The sequence below is a fragment of the Magnolia sinica genome, chromosome 19 (genome assembly GCF_029962835.1).
Source record: "Magnolia sinica isolate HGM2019 chromosome 19, MsV1, whole genome shotgun sequence".
In the NCBI taxonomy this organism is placed as follows: Eukaryota; Viridiplantae; Streptophyta; class Magnoliopsida; order Magnoliales; family Magnoliaceae; genus Magnolia; species Magnolia sinica.
Window position 1 is genome coordinate 33,849,694 of NC_080591.1, and position 19,221 is coordinate 33,868,914.

General features: G+C 40.2%; 1 protein-coding gene across 10 annotated transcripts in view; it reads left to right on the plus strand.

The window, feature by feature from the left end:
• LOC131235390 (uncharacterized) overlaps positions 1-19,221 on the plus strand; it is a 35,050-nt gene that overhangs the window by 15,113 nt on the left and 716 nt on the right. For 2 of the 10 annotated variants that reach the window (XM_058232557.1, XM_058232562.1), the window contains exon 2: positions 7,010-7,529. The exons of 2 other annotated variants lie outside the window; for them this stretch is intronic. In XM_058232557.1, the coding sequence (XP_058088540.1) occupies positions 7,010-7,052 (43 nt within the window). In that variant the 3' untranslated portion in view covers positions 7,053-7,529. 6 more of the 10 variants (XR_009166097.1, XM_058232551.1, XM_058232559.1 and 3 more) reach the window with 6 other exon arrangements.

A 19,221-nucleotide genomic window follows, 5' to 3' on the forward strand; every position in this document is an offset into this window, starting at 1 on the left:
TGGCGGCCTACATGAGGAGCTACGTGATTAATCAGATTCAAGCGATAATAGTATTTTAGGGAGTATACTTGTGGAAGTGGCTTTTCGGACGTCGGTTGGGTCGCTGGCCACTACTTTGGTCATTTTCCTTTTTTCTTTTGGAGTTGGCAACGGGTGGCTCCACTTCCTCCTGCTTCCTGTTTCTTGTTGAGTTGTTTCCGCTATGAGTAGCTCTCTATGCGCTGAAGAGCTCTTCTGCTTTTGAATACTTTTGAGCTCAGTTGAGCAGGTTAGCGAGAATAGTTGGGGGATTTTTTCCGATCGAGAAAAGGAATTTCCTTTGTTTGAGGTCGGCCCCCATGGCGGTAAGAGTATTTGGTCGGAGTAGCCGTCCACTTGGACTGCTTCTACGTTGAAACGCACAATATAGTCTCTTAAAAGCTCGTCCTCTCTTTGTGTTATCATAAGGAGGTGAGTTGTGGGTTTTCTCCGGTACTTTCTGCTAATGAACTGGGTAATAAAGGCCTTATTGAGCTAGGCGAACGAGCTGATGGACTTGGATGTCAAGTGTCTATACCATTTCCGTGCGGCTCCTGACAAAATCATGGAGAATGTCCTACACATTACAAGTCCGAAAGCACTATGGAGTTCCATCCATGATTGGAAGGATTCTAAATGCTCTGCCGGATCCCCTGCTCCTGAGTAGAGAGTTATCCGGGGCATTCGAAATTTGGAAGGTAGATGGGATTTCATAATGTCATCTTTGAATGGAGGCTCGATTTCTTCAAGTAAGGCATCCAAGGAGGCAGGGGCCTTGGTCCAGCATGCTTGTTAGATGTCCCCAAGTTGATCTCAGATTTCTTTTAGTTCTGCTTCCCATGGGACCTCATTTTCTGCCGTGACTTCTAGAGCCTTCCCTCGAGCTCGCCTTCTCTTCTTCAGTGTATGTTGCAGATCTGACTCAGCAAGCTTGGTGGTTCCCAAAGTTTGCGTGGGAATGAACTTGCTTCGTGCTGGCTGATCTTTTGCTACATAGGATTCGAGAGGTACAAGCGGATGATGAGATTGCTCGGTCATTGCCCCCGATTCTATGTTTTGGTCATTGGGAAGAGTGTGTTGTCTCTCTAATATTCTCATGATGCGGTTGGTGTTGCTGGTTAGAGCTTCAACCTGATTCTCCAGGGAGACGAGCTGACTTTCCCTATTCCAGGATCTTTGTGCGATCACTAGGGAAGGAGGGTCGGGCTGGGTGCCTGATCGTGAAGCTTGAGGGTTCTCAAGCTGGTCTTCTGGGACTGACTCGGCGGCAGCGGCCTATGCTCTTCTTTTTCCCTTAGCCATGTCAGATGGGGGAAGTAGAAGGGCGGTTAGACTCGTCGGCGTCGGAGAGAACCTCTAATGGCTTTGCTGTTATTTTTCACATATGACGTCAAACTGTTATCGCTTTAATCTGGTTAATTCCGTAGCTCCTCTTGTAGGCCACTGGATACTAGCACTTTAATGGAAAAATGAGGGACATTGGGGGCACCAGTTATGGTAGGGGACCCTCCAATGCCTAAGTCAGGTAGATGAACCTAAAGTAGGTGTGGTTAGAGTCGGGATTTTTGTGCGTACCTCTCCCTAGAGCGGGGTGGTGTATTTATAGCATTTCTGCATATTTGAATGGATTTTCCAGATATATTGGAGGGGCCGGTATTAGAGTTGGAATTTTCTCTTTGAGAGTATCTCCGATTATGTCTTGATTAGTGTGATTTTCGGCTATGATTTCGCTGGGTGATCTTGCTAGTATACGACGCGAGATTCTCTCTTGATATTTTCATTCCGAGGTCGAGGTCGATATCCGGGGTCGAGGTCGGTATTCGTGGTTGAGGTCAGTATTCGAGGTCGAGGTCGGCCGGTGAATCTTATTACCGAGCTTGGTTGATTGGTTCAGCTCGGTTGTCAGGTTTCTTTGCTCAGCTCAACTCCTCTGAGTGTAGATACATCGGTAGTTCAGGGGGGAGGGGGTTCAACTCTGTTGGTTCTTTGCCATGTGTCTCATTCTCATACGACTTGTTTGTTTGATTTTCCTCATAACAAGCCCGATGGTGGATACTTTCCATCTCGACTTTCTGTCTATTCCGTCACGTAGGATGACCATATACTTTCATACGCTGCCCAGACTTGCTTAACTGGTCATCGACATTCTTGGCATGAGATCCATGGCCCATAATTCCCACTTTGGCTGGTGGCCACTGTGTCCATTCTCAAGTACCCAAGGACAACTAAAGGAAACCCTCTCTTTAACCCATATATGTTCCACATGCATTTTAGTTCCACATGTTAATGAGGTAAATGAATGAATCACTCCATAAATAATAAATGAGGTCTAATACATGAACATTGGTTTTTCAGGGCACAACAATAACATTATTATCCGTTTCTCTACCCAAAGTTCGGGCCGTCGACTTGGTGGAATATCAGCCATTTGCTTCTTGTGCCCATATCCTCGTCTTGCCAATTTTGGAGAATTAAAACAGTGTTCAGTATGTTCAATATTGTCAGAATCTAATGAATTTTGTTGTCATTAAGGTTTCTTCAAAACATGGGCCTCCACTGTCTACTACCCTTTCCAATCAGAGATACTGTACAACTCTTCATACTTCTCTCACAAAGGCAAACAGCAGAGGTCTTCCCAAAATCTGATCCCGTCCCAGCTCTGAAGCAAATGAATCGAGCAGGATTGGGAAGCCATGAAACTGTTCTCCAAATGTGTGATCCCCGCTGACGGAGGCCATAGCCCCCATTTTTGGCGACCTCTATTTAGCGCCAAGTCCCGTCCTTAATAGAGAATCCTCTTCGTTGCCAAGCTGTCACCACCAGAAGAATATTGGTCTTTCCTATGTCCTTCGGCCCCCAGTCCCCCTTCTATAGGTCTTGAAACATCCTTCCAAGTTAATAGGCTGGATTTGTGGGAATCTTCCTCTAGAGGAACCTCCTTTGGGTAGCTTCTATCTTATCCGTCGCTTTAACAGAGCATCTCAATAGGGCCAGCCAATACACTGATAAGTTGGCAAGCACCCACTTGATTTGGGTGATCCTCCGTCCCAAAGATGAGAGCTTCCCTTTCCTGGCTGGTAATTTCTGACCATATTTCACAAATACTGTATCCAATTCTCTTTCCCACATCTGCCTTGAATGATTGGAAGGCCCATATGCCTGGCAGGAAGTGATGCCGTCTTGCTCCTACTGTAAGCCAGACTCTAGGACTCCAAATTAATGCCAATCATACTGCTTTTTTTCCATGTTCACCTTTAGCCTTGACTCAATTTCAAAACAAATCAGCACATCTTTGATTCCACAAGCTTGCCAAATGGCCCCATCCCCAAAGAGCATGTTGTTTTCTGCTTTCGCGACATGGGTAACTTGGACATTGTTGTTTCTGATTGAAATTCCTCTGATAAGCCCAGCCACTAAAGCAGTGTTGGTAATTCTTGATAAAGCCTCAATCTCCAAAGAGAACATCACAGATGATAACGGTTAGGTGCCTGTTTACTTGCATTGAAAAACAGGGGGATGTAACACAGCTGTTATCCATTTTTTCCATCTCAAGCCAGAGCCCATACAATCTAGCATTTAGAACAAGAATTCCCTATTGACGCAGTCATAGGCCTTTTTGACTAACAAAGAGTTTACCTATTTCCTCTTTATCATCAATGAAACCGTTCCCTTGTTTGATGACGGAGATTGTATTGGACCTTCTATGAGATTTCGCCACCCCCTGGAAGTATGCAATATCATAGTCACCTTCCTCAATCCATCTCTCCCAATACTTTTATTTCCAGATGACCTGTCCCGGCCTAAGATTTATATCAAAATTTCTTCGAACTCAGCGTTCCTAGCCACCTTCTCAGGCAAGATGACCTGATTCCTCTTCCTCCTGACTGAGAGCAGCCTGCTCGTTCAAAAGCATCAGTTTTGACACACCCAGATCACTGAACTGATCTCTGTTCCACGTCTTGAACTTTACTTTCAACAGCCTGAACTTTTTTCATTGAAACAAAAACCCACTCAAGACATTCAATGAACCCCACCATTCTTTCACCAAGGAAAAGAATTCTGAATGGTCAAGTCAAATCTTCTTCAGGCCCCACAATGACAACTTGGAGGAGAGAGACATATGGTTATGATCAGAACATCTTCTCAAGAAGGCAGTAAGATTGGTTTCTGGTAATAACTCTTCCCAGGAGTCAGATCAGGAATCTGTCTGGCCTTCACATCACAAGGTCTTCTTGATCGTTTGTCCTAGTATTCTTTTCTCCCTGCATAGGTAGATTGGTGAGGCCCCAGTTCTCAATAAATTAATCAGACTCATATTAGATGCTGGCTGCATCCACCCCTTTTTCATATACACACTGTATAATCTTGAAACTGCAACCTATTCACAATATTCCAACCATTTGGCGTTTTGCTAAGATGCTCCCAGAATTCTGTTCTCAGCCCAGCGTTGTTGTGGCTGTAGACTGCTGACAACCCCCACTGCATACCACTCATATAGATGAACTGAACCGAGAGAGACCATCACCCCAAGATTGATGCAGACTCGTGGACTGTCTTAAAATCCTAGACCACTAAAAGTTCTTCCAGAGCTACTTGCTGCGTTGATATATTCCCACCCAAATCCATCTCGACTCCGGGTTTATTGACGTCCATCTGATAGATCAAATCTTTCTTTGTTTCCTGTAATGTCAGCATTCTTGGAGCCAACATATTGCTTAATTGCAAGACATTTATCCACACCACCCGTGCCTCTAATGTTCCGTTGCAGCACTATCATTGAAAATTAATGCTAGGTGATTGCCTCTTTCTGTAGATTTAGATGCCACCTTCAATATACTAACTGAAGCTTATTTCCTTTGGTTCACTATGATCTGCTTTAAAATTTTTCTAAACCGATCTTTTGTTCCTTTTACATCTACTTCGATGGCTTTCACTACCCTCTCCAATTTTTCTTTGTTCACCCAAAGGCGAATCTTCTATTGTTTACCACAAAGATGAGAGCAGCTGCAGCTTCCTCATCTTCTGCCCAATTGTTCTGCTCGGTGATCATACAGCACTGCTTCTCTCTGATGCGCGATCAAAGCCTCCTTGGAGCTAACATAGCCTTCTACTAAAGCCTTTGAAGAGCTCATCCATCCTCTAGCCGAGGAGGCCTTGGAGATCAGTCATCTACTGACCCTCAGGTCTGTCTTTTCATTGATCACTGATGCCAGTGTTGAGTCTTTACTCCGAGAAGGTCTTTACCCCGAGAGGACTCAACAATCCTTCCTCCTGCCACTTGCTGGTCACTCCATCTTCCATTCCAGGAATGGTCCATTGCCAGGGCAGCAGAGCCCAGGTGTAAGGTGAGCCCAAACTCAGGTGATGGAACCCTGATAACAAATATCTGAGATGGAATGCACTTGTACACGTTGAGGTTGCTTGTGCACGGATATAGAGAGATTGGAGAGGGGGAGAAAATATTGCCTTGAGCCACTCGCTGGTCTCAATCTAAGCTCTTCATCCATCACGTGCCCTTGTTTGTACTGCTATCCGCCGAATTTGCTGCACTATCAGCGTGGTAACATGCCATTAGTTTTGGCACAATCATACCTTCTGCCCCACCAACCATCTTCACTGTAGAAGTGTCAGAGACAATAGAACATGGATGTGCCCCAAACTTTTCTATCGTACCATCTTCTGCCTTCCTCTGTCTAAATGTCTAGCTATGCCTACTGAGACAATCCAGCCACCACTTGCCTACCATCCAGAACTTCAATCACCTTTAATTCTTCACCGTGATACCAAAATCGAACAAAGGCATCCTTTGCTTCTCCCCATAACTCTTCATCTTCATGATTTTTTTTTTTAAAAAAAAAAAAAAAAAACATTGGCTCTCTCTGTGTTTTTCAGATGACATCATGCAGATCTTTCATCTCGAATGAGAAGGGGTTATGTCCAATGATAAGACTGCAGATTCCTTTTGTATTCCGCTGATTTGCAAAATGTAATCCACCCTTCTTTGTCATCCTTTTCCTCCGCAGCCCCATTTTACTCATCATTAGAACCTTTCAAGGTTAATGACTTGTTGATATCACTGGTCTGGATTGAAAGAGAGTTTGTAATTGTTTGAAGGTTTTAGGTAGTGCAACCTGGGTATTATGTCAATAAGATCTCAACTCTTGAATTGCAAAGAAATGAACATGTGTACACTCATAATAAATTTTTAACTAGAGACAGTGAAATAACTTTATATATTCAAACTTCATCTTTTACAATACTAAAGAAAACTCACAACTTAGAAACTTGTGGAATGCCTACCTCCTACATCAACCCCCATATCTTTCACAAATGGTAAATATGATCTCTGACATTTAGGCCTTAAATCTTGCCACAAAAAGCCCAAAATCAGTACATGTTGAGTCTAACGGTGGACCATGGTCCTACAACATTCCTCTGGGTTGGAAAGAACTCGACTTTGCTAAGTTTGACGCTTTATACAAGTAGTAGAGGCTCATATCCAATCTTTTCCATTCGTTGCCTGTAATTCATTTGCTTTCAGAATATTGCTTGTTTTTATATGCAACACCTGTTCAACTTCTTCCTTTTTTCTTTGGGAGCTATTTATTCATGATTTCATCTTGCATGTCAGACACCTCGTCATGGTACTCGAACAAATCTGTCATTTCGAAAGTAGTCAAGATATCTAAGTCATTTGGCAACTTGATCCCATTGGCATTGTCACTCAACTTCCGCTTAACTTGGCATTGACTAATCTTGTTAGACTTGAGATGGTAACAGTTCCCTTGTAAACCTTTCTTTGTGGAGATAAATCATATCCAGGTTATCTTTATATATCTTATTGCGGTGATGCTCATTTCCAGCTTCTCGGTACTTGGCTCTACTCTCTTTGATATTCTTCTTTTGCTCCCCCACAATGCCTCTTTATGCCGAACTATTCAATTGGTGGGAATTTTGCTTGTTTGACTGGACTCATTTCGTAATTCGCAAGATTCGGCGTGTTCAAAGATGGTGCTAATTCTTTATGGTGCTGAATGTTCATCATAAGAGGAAGTCCAGCTGGGAGCTCTTCCCACACACTGAGGCTTGATAATCATGAAAGAACTGCATGAGGGGTGGAACATTAGACTATTTTACTTCTTCATTAGCAACTGAAACATCCCTCCAGGTTAGGGTTTGTTTCGTTTTTGGTTGTTGGCCTATCATTCCTCGACCTATAGGAGGCTCTCTATAGTCACCTTATGCAGGAAGTTAGCATGTTGTCCCATTGTTGAGGACAGTCCTTGTAGGGCACCAAATCATCTCCAAGTTCCTAATTAATTATCTCATCAACTTTTAATGCAAGTGTATATGCATTGGACATCGTAAATACAGCTTTGAAAGTTAATTCATTTCTCATGTCTAAGACCATTAAGATATCTTGAAAATTTTTAATTTTCATACTCATGAACCCCCACAATGTTGATGTATGAAACTCCTCGATGTATTCATTTACTGATTTGTTCCCTTGACCTAGATTGCGATATCTTTGATAGAGTTCACGAGCATAAGTTGTGGGTAAGAATTTCCTTTTTATTTTCTTTTGCATCTTTTTCTAAGAATTTACTTTCTTCTTATCTTGATGGATTCATTCGGCTTGAAGATTGTTCCATTATGCCAACATGTGATCGGAAAACATCATAGTTACGAACTTCTCAATCGTCTGCAATTTCCTTACACTTGAACACCTTTTCTACCTTTCTGAGCCAATAAATGAAGTCGTCAATATGCAAGCAACCATGAAATTCTGGAATTTCTACCTTGATTTTGGGCTCTTTATCACATTCAAACAATGAAAGGATTTGATCATCTACTTCTTTACAAGTCGGGCCACCCGCTAATGGTTGGGGCCTGGTTGGAGTGTAGTATTTGGTGGTATTGTAATCCATTGGAGCAATCATTACATTAACACAATGATTATTTTTAGTAGTATCTTGGTGGGTTATCAGGTAGTCAAATGTAGATATGTATTTGGAACAATGCTTATACACTATAATCATTTCAATATTACTATGGCTATACACTGTAATCATTTCATGATTACCATGGCTTTCCAAATGCTCGATTTCTTGGTCAAAATACCTCAAGACCAAGAGAGATAATGTAATATGTAATCATTGCTATAATGCAGTGCAATTCACTACAATACCACCTACAGTGTTCCAAATACGCCCTTAGGACCTTGGAGGGGATATTTCCTTGTGTCTGCATGCTCTAACTTCGGTCTCTGGATTCCGTCCACACCACAACTCTCTCACTTAATTACTGAGATTGTGTACCATATGCGTGAGTTAATGTACTTGCTTAATGAGTACACAAATCAAGTGGTACTTGTGCAAACTTTTCCCGTATCCACCCCTTTGAAGCTATTAGGAGATTATGTGGAGTCAAAATATCCAAGATGATCCATCCTGATACCGAAATGGTGCAACATGGTTATGGAGTCAATGAGATCTCGATGACCGAATCACAAAGAAATGAACAAGAAATATCCAAGTAAAGAGGGATCAATAATTTAGTTGGTATTCAAACTTCTCTTACAATTCTTAAGAAAACTCACTACTCAAAAAAAGAAAAAGAAAAGTGGAATGCCTACCTCTTACCCCCGCTCCTTCTCCCTTTATAAGACCCTAAAGACAATCTTTAATGAAATTCTGCCCACCTATTAGATTGATCTCAAATCAATCTTAATTGATTTCAAATTAATCCATAATTTATTTAAGATAATAAAAATCACACTAACAAAGATTTGGTTTAAAATTGCAAAAACAAATCCCAAATCGTCAATCATATCTCTTCTAGATAAGCCCCTATATCTTCCACAAATGAGAAATGTGATCTTTGAAATTTAGGTGGTAAACCTTTTTTATTTTATTTTTTTGAAGGTGAAATTTAGGTCATAAATCTTGCTACAACTGGTCCAAAATCAGCGCATGTCGGGCCTCATGAAGGTCCATGTGCCTACGTCATTAGGTTTGGTACAAGCATCTTTGTTTGGGCTATTATGAGGACGTCGATGTGATTTCGTTCCTTCTCTTTTGTGAATAAGAATCTTTTCGGCATTCGACCTGTCTTGTGTTCTTATTCTGTCTTGGATTTTTGCAAACCCATCGTGTACTTATTCTGTCTCAGATTTTTGCATGTTTTGCCAGTCTATCATCTTTTCTTCCATCCATTGCTCATGAACTAGTTCAACTCTTTTGGGATGGACCAGGGGATGGCATTGGACCTTAGGACTAATTGGTTATTAGTACATAAATAATTTTCTTTTGATCAGCCATTTTGCGCAGCCTGTCAAAGGAACATGATCATGGCATAGTTAGGGATGATTTTTTTTTTTTTAGATTTTAATTTTAAATTATTATTATATATGAATAGCTATTGGAGTTCTTCATGGGGATGTGCATGTAGGGAATTTTTCCACATCTTTTGTTTCATTTTCTGGTGTTACCATCGGTATCTATTCAATGCTGGAAAATTCACTGACCCAAGTCACTTAATGGTTCATATGGAACATTGCTTGATTTTAAGTCGTCATCATCATCTAAGCCTTTTTCTTATTATTATTATTATTTTTTTATTTTTTTATTTTTTTATTTTTAAATTATTATTATTTATGAATAGCTATTGGAGTTCTTCATGGGGATGTGCATGCAGGGAATTTTTCCACATCTTTTGTTTCATTTTCTGGTGTTACCATCGGTATCTATTCAATGCTGGAAAATTCACTGACCCAAGTCACTTGATGGTTCATATGGAACATTGCTTGATTTTAAGTCGTCATCATCATCTAAGCCTTTGTCTTAGCTAGTTGTGTTAGGCTAAGTCACGAGCTGAAAAATGTTCGAGTAATGCTCGTCATGAGCTGAAAATGTAAAGCTGGTAGTAGTTTTGCTATCCAGCATTGATTTCTTTGTGACGTTCATGAGGAAGTAGGGACTTATTTCTTATGAGAAGTATGCTCATGGAAGGTAGACATTTATCATTGTATTTTACTAGGTGAAGGCTGTGTTTGGATGCACAAGTAAATCTAATTGCAACGTTCAAATCCTCCTGCATTCAGAATGAGGTAGCAAATTTCAAAATCCAACTGCGATATTCTCAAATCCAGCTTGAAAGCGACAGAAACTCAATTCGGGTGCAGGCATCCTCAAAATGAGTGATAAAGAAATTTCAATTTAGTCATTTCCACGTAAAAGTACATAAAGAGTATCCAAAAGCAACCAAAGAATCAAAGTTGATAGCATGGGCAATACTTTTGATGATAGTTCATCATCTGTTTTAAAATGGTGTTGACTCATCATCCTCACGGGTGGTACTCGGATGCAGTTATCCAGACCATCCAACTTGTGGTGTGCGTTGTGGACGGTGTATCTCTAATTTCAGAGCCCGAGTAGTCATAACCTTTAAAATGAAATAGCTAGTGATCCAAAATTTAAGGGCGAATTCAGATGACTACCGTCTCGTTAGTGTAGTTTTTGGCCATTGATGATCGGGCCAGCAATTTGGGCGGTCTGGATTGTGTATGCTGACATTTTTTTTTTTTTTTAAAAAAATAAAAATAAAAAATTATTATAATACGTTGGTCAATCATGGAAGGAGTTTACCCTCAATCGTTGACGCAAGGGACTCTCTCCCTCTGTTTACGGTTTATCCAATAAAAGATGCTTTTGGAAGCAGATTGGCTGGTGATCCCAACATCACCCTGCTCCGTGTTGTTGGGTACTGTGGGGCCCACTGTGATGTATGTGTTTTATCCACACCGTCCATCCATTGTGCCAGCCCATTTTAAGGTATGAGCCTAAAAATGAATCAGATCAAGCTCAAGTGGACCACACCCCCTAGGAAACAGTGGTGATTGAACGCCCCACATTAAGAACTTCTTGGGGCCGCAGATGTTTTGGATCAAGCTGATATTTGTGTTTTGTTTGATGGGCCCTATTAAGGTTTCAACGAGGGTGTCATTATAGCCACTGTTTGTGTTGTGGTCTAGATGAGTTTCAGATCTGCTTCATGTTTGGCCTCGTGCGCCCTTAAATGAGATGGCAAAATGGATGGTCAGCATGGATATAAAATGCATAAATCGTAGTGGACCCCACAACGCCCAACGCTACCACCCAATCCGCTTAGGATGCATTTACGGTTTGCTTTTTTGCCGATGCATGGGATTCCGTACGCGCGGTACTTTTATTTATTTATTTATTTTATTGTTTGTAATGATCCAGGCCGTCATCTTGACCGGCCTCACCACTGATGGGGAGCAACAAAAGATCTCCCAGGATGGGATGTTTTTAAGCTTTAATCATTGAAATGCTTTCCTTTTGTATATGACCCATCTCCTTAACACCATCTTTTTCTGGGCCATTGATTGGAAAGATGATGGTGGACCAATCTTCAGGATTTAAATGACATCACTTGGTTATGAGTTCCTGGAAGAATCAATTAGGAAAGGACATGCGTCATTACATTGATTGAGCATCAAGTTGGAATATGCTCTCCCAATCCTGTCTGGAAAGACCAAGTAGTGATCATCGTCTTAAGTGAAGTTCAGATAAACTGTTACACCAAAAGGAAGAAGATGGGTGAGATGGGTGAACACATAGACATCTAAAATTGTTGGACTCATGTTGCCACATCTAAAACAGAAAGTGTTGGTTTGAGGAACTCTAAAAAGTTGAAGCCATGGTAAGAAGAGGAGTGAATGCTGCGTATTAAAAAAGAGAGATCCTGATGCATTTATTGATGCCGACTTATCTTCATGTATCATCGTGTTTTTAGAGTACACGAGTGTACTAGTCTGCCCATCCTTTCATTGATTCGGGCCATGATCTTGAAACTTTAAAAGTATTCGCAGGATCTAAAAACAAACTCCGATTGAAATAATAGTTTTTCGCATGGAGAACTAAGGAAGAATTGATCCATCGATGATATTTCTTAGTGGGTAACTTCTAGGTGGAAGGCCGGTCTAAGGGAAATGAATGTCTTACCTTGGCTGACAGGGACATCAAAGATGATATCAGTTATTATCGAGGCGGAAAGAGTATCTAGCTCTCTAATGAGATCTTCATGATGGAAGGTTGTAGGACCAGAAGATAAAGAAGCAGCCATGGCGAAGAAGAGAGATAGAGAGCAAGAAGTGTATAAAATTAGAATCAGTTTGAAATGACATATATATTAGTTAGGAACGTGTGCATTAATGACAAGATCATTATGGATCCTCATAGGAGTCAATTGTTTACTACGTGTCACAACAACAATCGCAAAAAAGCGAAGGCATCATTTAGATATTCGTCTCAGCTGAACAAAATCTATGGTGAGCTGACATGTGGAGGAATGAGCCAATCGCATTTATTGTATTGAACAACGAGTTAATGACGCTTTCACATTTTTCCCAAAGGCATAGCGACGTGGAGGGCAATGTTGTACCCTATTTTTTTACCGTTCATGGAAGAACCAATTAGTGAAGGACACGTGTCATTGCCTGAGAACTATAAAGCACGTCTAAAATCTGGTGCTATTTAGGTGTTGCACATCATCTATGGACAAAGCGTGACTGAGAAACTCGAAAATTGGATGTGGTCGAGTGAAAAGCGGTGTTGAAGTGGCTATGGAGACGTGTTCAAAAAAAATCTAGAAGGTTGGAGTGGTGCCAAAGTAATTGTTGTAACTGTCGAATGTGGGAAGAAGCATATAGATTGCTATGTCAAAAAGATTTATAAATAGTAGAGGATTTCAATGAAGTGAGATGTCTCATACCAACCCAATCAAACAAATCAATTTAATCAAATCTATCAATTAACCTTTATGTTTCTTTGCATAATCAGTTCTTTACGTTCCTTAGTGTAACCGATAGTGTAATCCTACATTAGGAGTAGCTGTAATCCTTAGTTGTAATTAATATTTATGCTCATATGTTGGACGATTCTCATAGCAATACAAGTAGTTCTTATTTCAGAAAAGGTTCTTTACAGTTACTCCTTATGGTTGACTGTAAGTATTTCCTTTTTGTTTATTTTTGGATCTAAAAGTCCTTTTATATGGAAGGCAATGTGCAACCCATTCTCGGAGGATGAACCCTACCCTTTGATAATCACTTGATCATTTTAAACATCTTGTGAGTGGCTGAATATGCGACTTGTCTTCTCAGATCTCGGTCATATACTGTCAATTGTGACGTATTTGCCTATCTTGGCGCCTGGGGTCAAAGTTGTTCGATTGAAATTGAGTTGCATAGTCGGTTCTGGCATGCCCACAAATATTACACGTGACTGAATTCTGCATTCAAGAGGGCGACATATACAATGTCACTTTCAGGCCTTCTCTCTCTCTCTCTCTCTCTCTCTCTCTCTCTCTCTCTCTCGGTGAGTCCCACAAGGTGAATAATCAAATCTAACAATTGTCTTTTGTCTCTCAATTAACCATTGAGGCATTCAGGTCCTTTCGTGGCTAGATTAGGGTGGCCATCCACCTTAGATCTTTCACATGCCATGATGATTCACACCATCCAAATCACACTAATAGACAATCATAACCATTCATTTCCTCACCCATAAATCTCGATCGATCAACATTACCTTTCAATTAACAATTTCATAACAACCAAGTGAATGGTTATGGTCATTTGATCAAATGAGATTTTTGGCAAATGCTCCATATACGATGGTTAATCGCTTGCCAAAGGGTTCAACACTAAATGAACCCCTTCTTTGATGGAGAAACTATATGATATATTATGCTCTAGTTTTCATTGCCATAAGTGGGGCCCATCACAAAGTAATGTAGGCCATTGGTCTCTTGAATCCCAATGTTGATGGAGCATTCCCCAACAATCTATTGGATTAGGGGTTACCAGTTGCTAATATTAGGAATTTTTATTTTTTATTTATGTAGAGCAAGTTGTAAATGCATTATTAGCACAATTGGATAAAAAGAAGCTTAAACGAAAATGGAAGTAGTCCATCAGATGTCATCATCTGTAGGGCATGATGTAATTGGACGCCATTCATGTCTGGTTTGAAGAAATTTATTCTCGATAAGGAGAAATAGTTATTTGAAGTATTGACTATAAATAACCATAACTTTTGATCGAGCATCATCACGAAATGCACGCATGACCTATCAATTTTATATAACAGTGCATTTAGGGTCGATCGGTCGCTACATTAGTCGAAGATGTCAGTTTTGTGAGAAAACACACATCTCTCTTATCGAAATTGAAGTTTTGGAAAATTTTTATTACTTTTGGTAATTTTTGTTTTCATTATATCTCTTTATTCTTAGAGTTTTAGGATTTTTGTCTTTTTTCATAAGTTATTTATAATAACGTCAGGAATGCTTTGATAAAGTTTATTTGAAAGTTTCTATTTTTGGCAAATTAGGCTTTGGGAGAGATTTTTCTATTTCGGGTGACTTCTAAATACATTGGGGTTTTGCGTCTTTCATGTAAGTGGTGTAATTGAGTAATATTATTATTATTCGTTAATAAAATACCAAAATTTCCTCTCTTACTTCTTGTGGATTTAAGAACTCACCTCGTGGAATCAAGGTCTTGATTACTTGGGGAACACGATAATCTTCCTCTTCATTGTTTCACGCTCTTCCCTACGTTAGTTAGTATTAGAGTGAGGCTGTTGCTTGATTCGATGGCCATCTAATAATGATTCAGACAATGACCTTGTGGACGGTGCTCTAAGTGACAATCTTATGATGACGATGATGTTTGAAGCTTTCCAGCAGGAGAATCTGCAAGCCATATAAGGACTGCATGTGACGATCGACTGTTTGACGAAGGCCTTAGGACGGACTTCTGTTTGTAATGATTAGCAACCTGAGATTGGTGAGGGAGCTCATGATCGTCATGTTCGCATTGTGGCACCGGTGATGAATTGCATACCACCACCTGATAATGATAAGTTTAGCATGAGGAGATTGATAAAATGATTCTTCAATGAGAAGAACGAAGTGGCACGAGACAGAAGTGAGATAGAGATTATAGGATGAAGGTTGACCTCCCTAGCTTCAATGGCTAGTTCACATCAAGGACTTCCTCAATTGCCATCTTGAAGTTGAACAATTTTTCAATTATATAGAGATTCGTAAGGAGAAAAAGGTCAAACTCATGGCTTACAAGTTGAAGGATGGAGCCTCAGCTTGGTGGGAACAACTCCAACTTCACTAATCAAGCAAATGAAAGCATTGATCTGCACGTGGCAACGAATGAAATAGTTTATGCAGACACGATTCTTGCTAATCGACTATGTTTAGGTATTGTTCCAGCAATACTAACATTATCAATAGGGTAGTCGATCCATGAGAGATTAAGCTGAGAAATTCTATCACTTGTCCACGAGAAACAATATGGTTAAGACCGAGTTGTAACAGGTCACTAGATTCACTGGTGGTTTACGTACGACGATCCAAGATCGGGTCCAGATGCGGCCTATTCGGATGATGAACGAGACAGTCAAGTTGCCTACCTGAGTAGATATGTAATTGGAGTGTCGTAATGCATGAAACTAAGTTTCAAACAAGGTGACTACTATTGAACCTTCACACGATGTGACACTGTCGCAGGGGAATGATTCTGTGAGGGGCATTCTTGACCTCCTCCAACCACGAACCAAGATCGGGAAGCAGCCAAGTTAGACATCAAAGGGCAACAATGAATGCTATTGGTTCAAGTAGAAACCCTAACCCCTGTGTTATGCCTCAACCAGACAAGTGTTATTGATGTAGCTAACCTGATCACTAATCTAACATGTGTCCTCAGGGGTAAATGACTAATCTGACAATTAATGATAGAGAAGTAGAAGGAGAGAATGATCCCAAAGTCGATGTTGCTGAACACACCGATGATGATGGTAAAGAGGGCTGATAGACTTAAGAATATCACGATGAGTCTCTAATCATGAGGAAGTTGTTGTACACATCGAATAAAGAAAAAAAATCCACAATGCTACCACATATTTCGAACCAAGTGCACTATGAACTAAAAGATTTGTGATATGATCATAGATGGTGTGAGCAGTGAAACATTATTTTAAAGACTGTTGTGAAAAGCTATAACTGAAGAGAGAAAAACATCATTATTTATACGAGATTGGATGGATCAAGAAGGTCAGCGAAATAAAGGTAACTAAATGATATCGTATTTCATTCTTCACTTGTAAATATTTCAAGGACAAATTAATATGTGATGTGGTTGATATAGAAGCTTATCACATGCTACTTGGTCGACCATGACAGTACGTATGATGTTAATGGCAAGCATAGAGGCTGAGATAATATTTGTTTTTGTTAAAGATGGTAGAAAGATTATCCTCACCGTTATGAGAACGGATAACCAACCCAAGGCTTTTAAAGTGGCCGGGCGATCTCTGCCAACCATATGGAATTTTGTTAAAGAATCTACGGAGATGGGGGAGATCTATGCATTGGTCATAAAGGGAGAATAAGTGGAGCTCACGAACATTCTAGAGAAGTTGAAACCAGTGTCGTACGATTTCAGGGGATTATGTTCGATGAACTTTCTGATTGGTTGGCCCCCATGCAGGATATATAACACTACATTGAGCTTGTCTTAAGGGCAAGTTTGCCCAATCGCTCACATTATTGGATGAGTCTGAAAGAGTGCAAGATCTTGCAAGGGCAAGTATAAGAATTAATCCATAAGGTTTAGTTAGAGAGAGCATGAATCTATGTGTTGTGTCGGCCTGGTTGACATCCAAGAAAGATTGGAGTTGGTGCATGTGCGTTGACAGCCGAGCTATAAACAATATAACTATGACATATTGGTTTCCTATACCTTGATTGGACGACATGTTAGGCATGTTGGAAGGGGTAAAAATATTGTCCAAACTAGATTTGAGGAAATGTTACGATCAGATCCGTATTCGGTTTGGCAACGAGTGGAAAACGACGTTTAGGACCAAGAAGGGTCTATATGAGTTACTGGTTATGTTATTTTGTCTCTCAAATACACTTAGTATGTTTATAAGGTTGTTGAATCAGGTTTTTAAACCATTTATTGGGTGATTTGTAGTAGTCTATTTTGATGATATTCTAATTTACAATCATTATGAGGTAGATCATGCAGAGCATCTCAGGTAGGTGCTTTGGATACTTATAGAGAATAAGCTGTATGAAGAAGTGCACTTTTTAACAGGTAACATTTTATTTTTTAGCTTTGTGGTGACATCTACGAGGGTTTGTGTGAATGATGAGGAGGTGAAAGCCATAAGGGAGTGGCCTGTTCTGAAGAGTATTCATGATATGTGAAGTTTCCACGTGTCGGTGACTTTCTATCGTTGATTCAAGATAAACTTTAGTACTATCGTGGTCCCCTTTACTAAGTGTATGAAAAAAAAAGGAGAGTTTCAGTGGACTAAAGAGGTAGCCGAAGCTTCGTAGAGATCAATGGGTAATTATTTATCACCCCAATCTTAGTGCTCTCTAGTTTTAACAACTTATTCGAGGTAGAGTGTGACACTTCTGATATGAGTATTGGAGGCGTGCTATTGTAAGAGGGTAGACCTATAACATTTTATAGTGAAAAGTTAAATGAATCTCGTAAGGAATGGTCGACATACGAGCGGGAGTTATATATAGTTGTCTAGGACTTAAGCCATTAGATACACATTTGATTTAAAGGGAGTTTATCTCTATACCGACCATCGACTCAAATATATAAACAGTAAAGCTAATATCAATCGTGTGAATTTTAGATGATTTTCTTTCGTGTAGGAGTTCACATTCGTGTAGGCAGCAGAACAAGGTTGTTGATGTACTTAGTAAATGAATAACCTTACATGTTACCATGAGTGATGAGGTCGTGAGGTGCATGTGCCTCAAAGAACTATATGCAGATAATGACAACTTCAAGGACACGTGGGCCATATGCCAGGCAGGACAACCAGGTGACCTGGACATTCAAGACGGTTTTCTCTTTAAGGGGAATCAGTTATGCATTCCATGGAGTGCATGTGAGAGCGGATCATTTAGGACTTACATAACAGTGGTCTTAGTGGTCACTTAGGGCGGGATGAGACTATAAACCTTTTGGAGGAGCAATACTTTTAGGCATAATTGAAGAGGAATGTTATGAAAGCAGTGTAAATGTGCCATATATGTCAAACGTTTAAGGGGCAGTCATATAACATAGGCCTTTATACTCCTTTGCATGTACCTTACACCCCTTGGGAGGACTTGTCCATAGAATTTATGCTAGGTCTTCCACAGATCCAATGAAGTATGGATTTGGTATTTGTGGTGGTTCACAAGTTCTCCAAAATGGCTCATTTCATCCTATGTAAGAAGACTCTATACATGACCCATGTTGGTAATATGTTCTTTAGAGAGGTCATGCGACTACATGGTATACTCAAGACTATTATCTCAAATCGCGATATCAAGTTCCTTAGTCAATTTTCGGATTCAACATGATCTTAATGAGTTTTGGACGACGCTTGATGATGATGCCGACGATATTTTGACCTCTCAGAGGATAATCTAGGATCCTCGACAGGGAACAATCAATTTTCTTCAGACACTCTGTCAAAGGAAAATCGATTTTTCTATGGCACTCCCAATCGCACACCTGATTTTGATAGTAATCGTGGTGAGAGTAGTGGATAGAAATGAATGTGGCCTCCTCGTCCCTGTGATGTGCTCGGTATGTCTCTTGAGAATGTTGCGGTGACAATGCGTGACTTTAGACTAGGCAAAGAGGTAAATCGAATTAGCAAAGTATTGGATGTTCTCAAAGAGGTCTAAGGGCTGACCAACGCTGAGTTCATCGATGTTGGTCAACTTTTAAGTAGGGACAAGAAGCTGGCCTCATTCTTTGTCAATGTACGTCCTGAGCGCCGTGTCGATTAGTTAAAGAAAACACTTCGCGATAAGTTTGGCGATGGAGGTGTTGGTTGTGGTTCTGGTTGATGGGTTGTCTGCCCTGTTTCAAAAACTTTGGTGTTGGTGGACTTGTTTGCCCTAGCTCTGGTTTATGGGTCATATGCCCTGTTTCACAAACTTTGGTGTTGATGGACTTGTAATAACTTTTTTTTTTTTTAAAAAAAAAACATTAGCATAGTTTGGATTGTTAAATTTTGGAATACAGTAAGTAGTAATCTTAGGAGAATTTGAAGAATATTATGGTTATGTAATAAA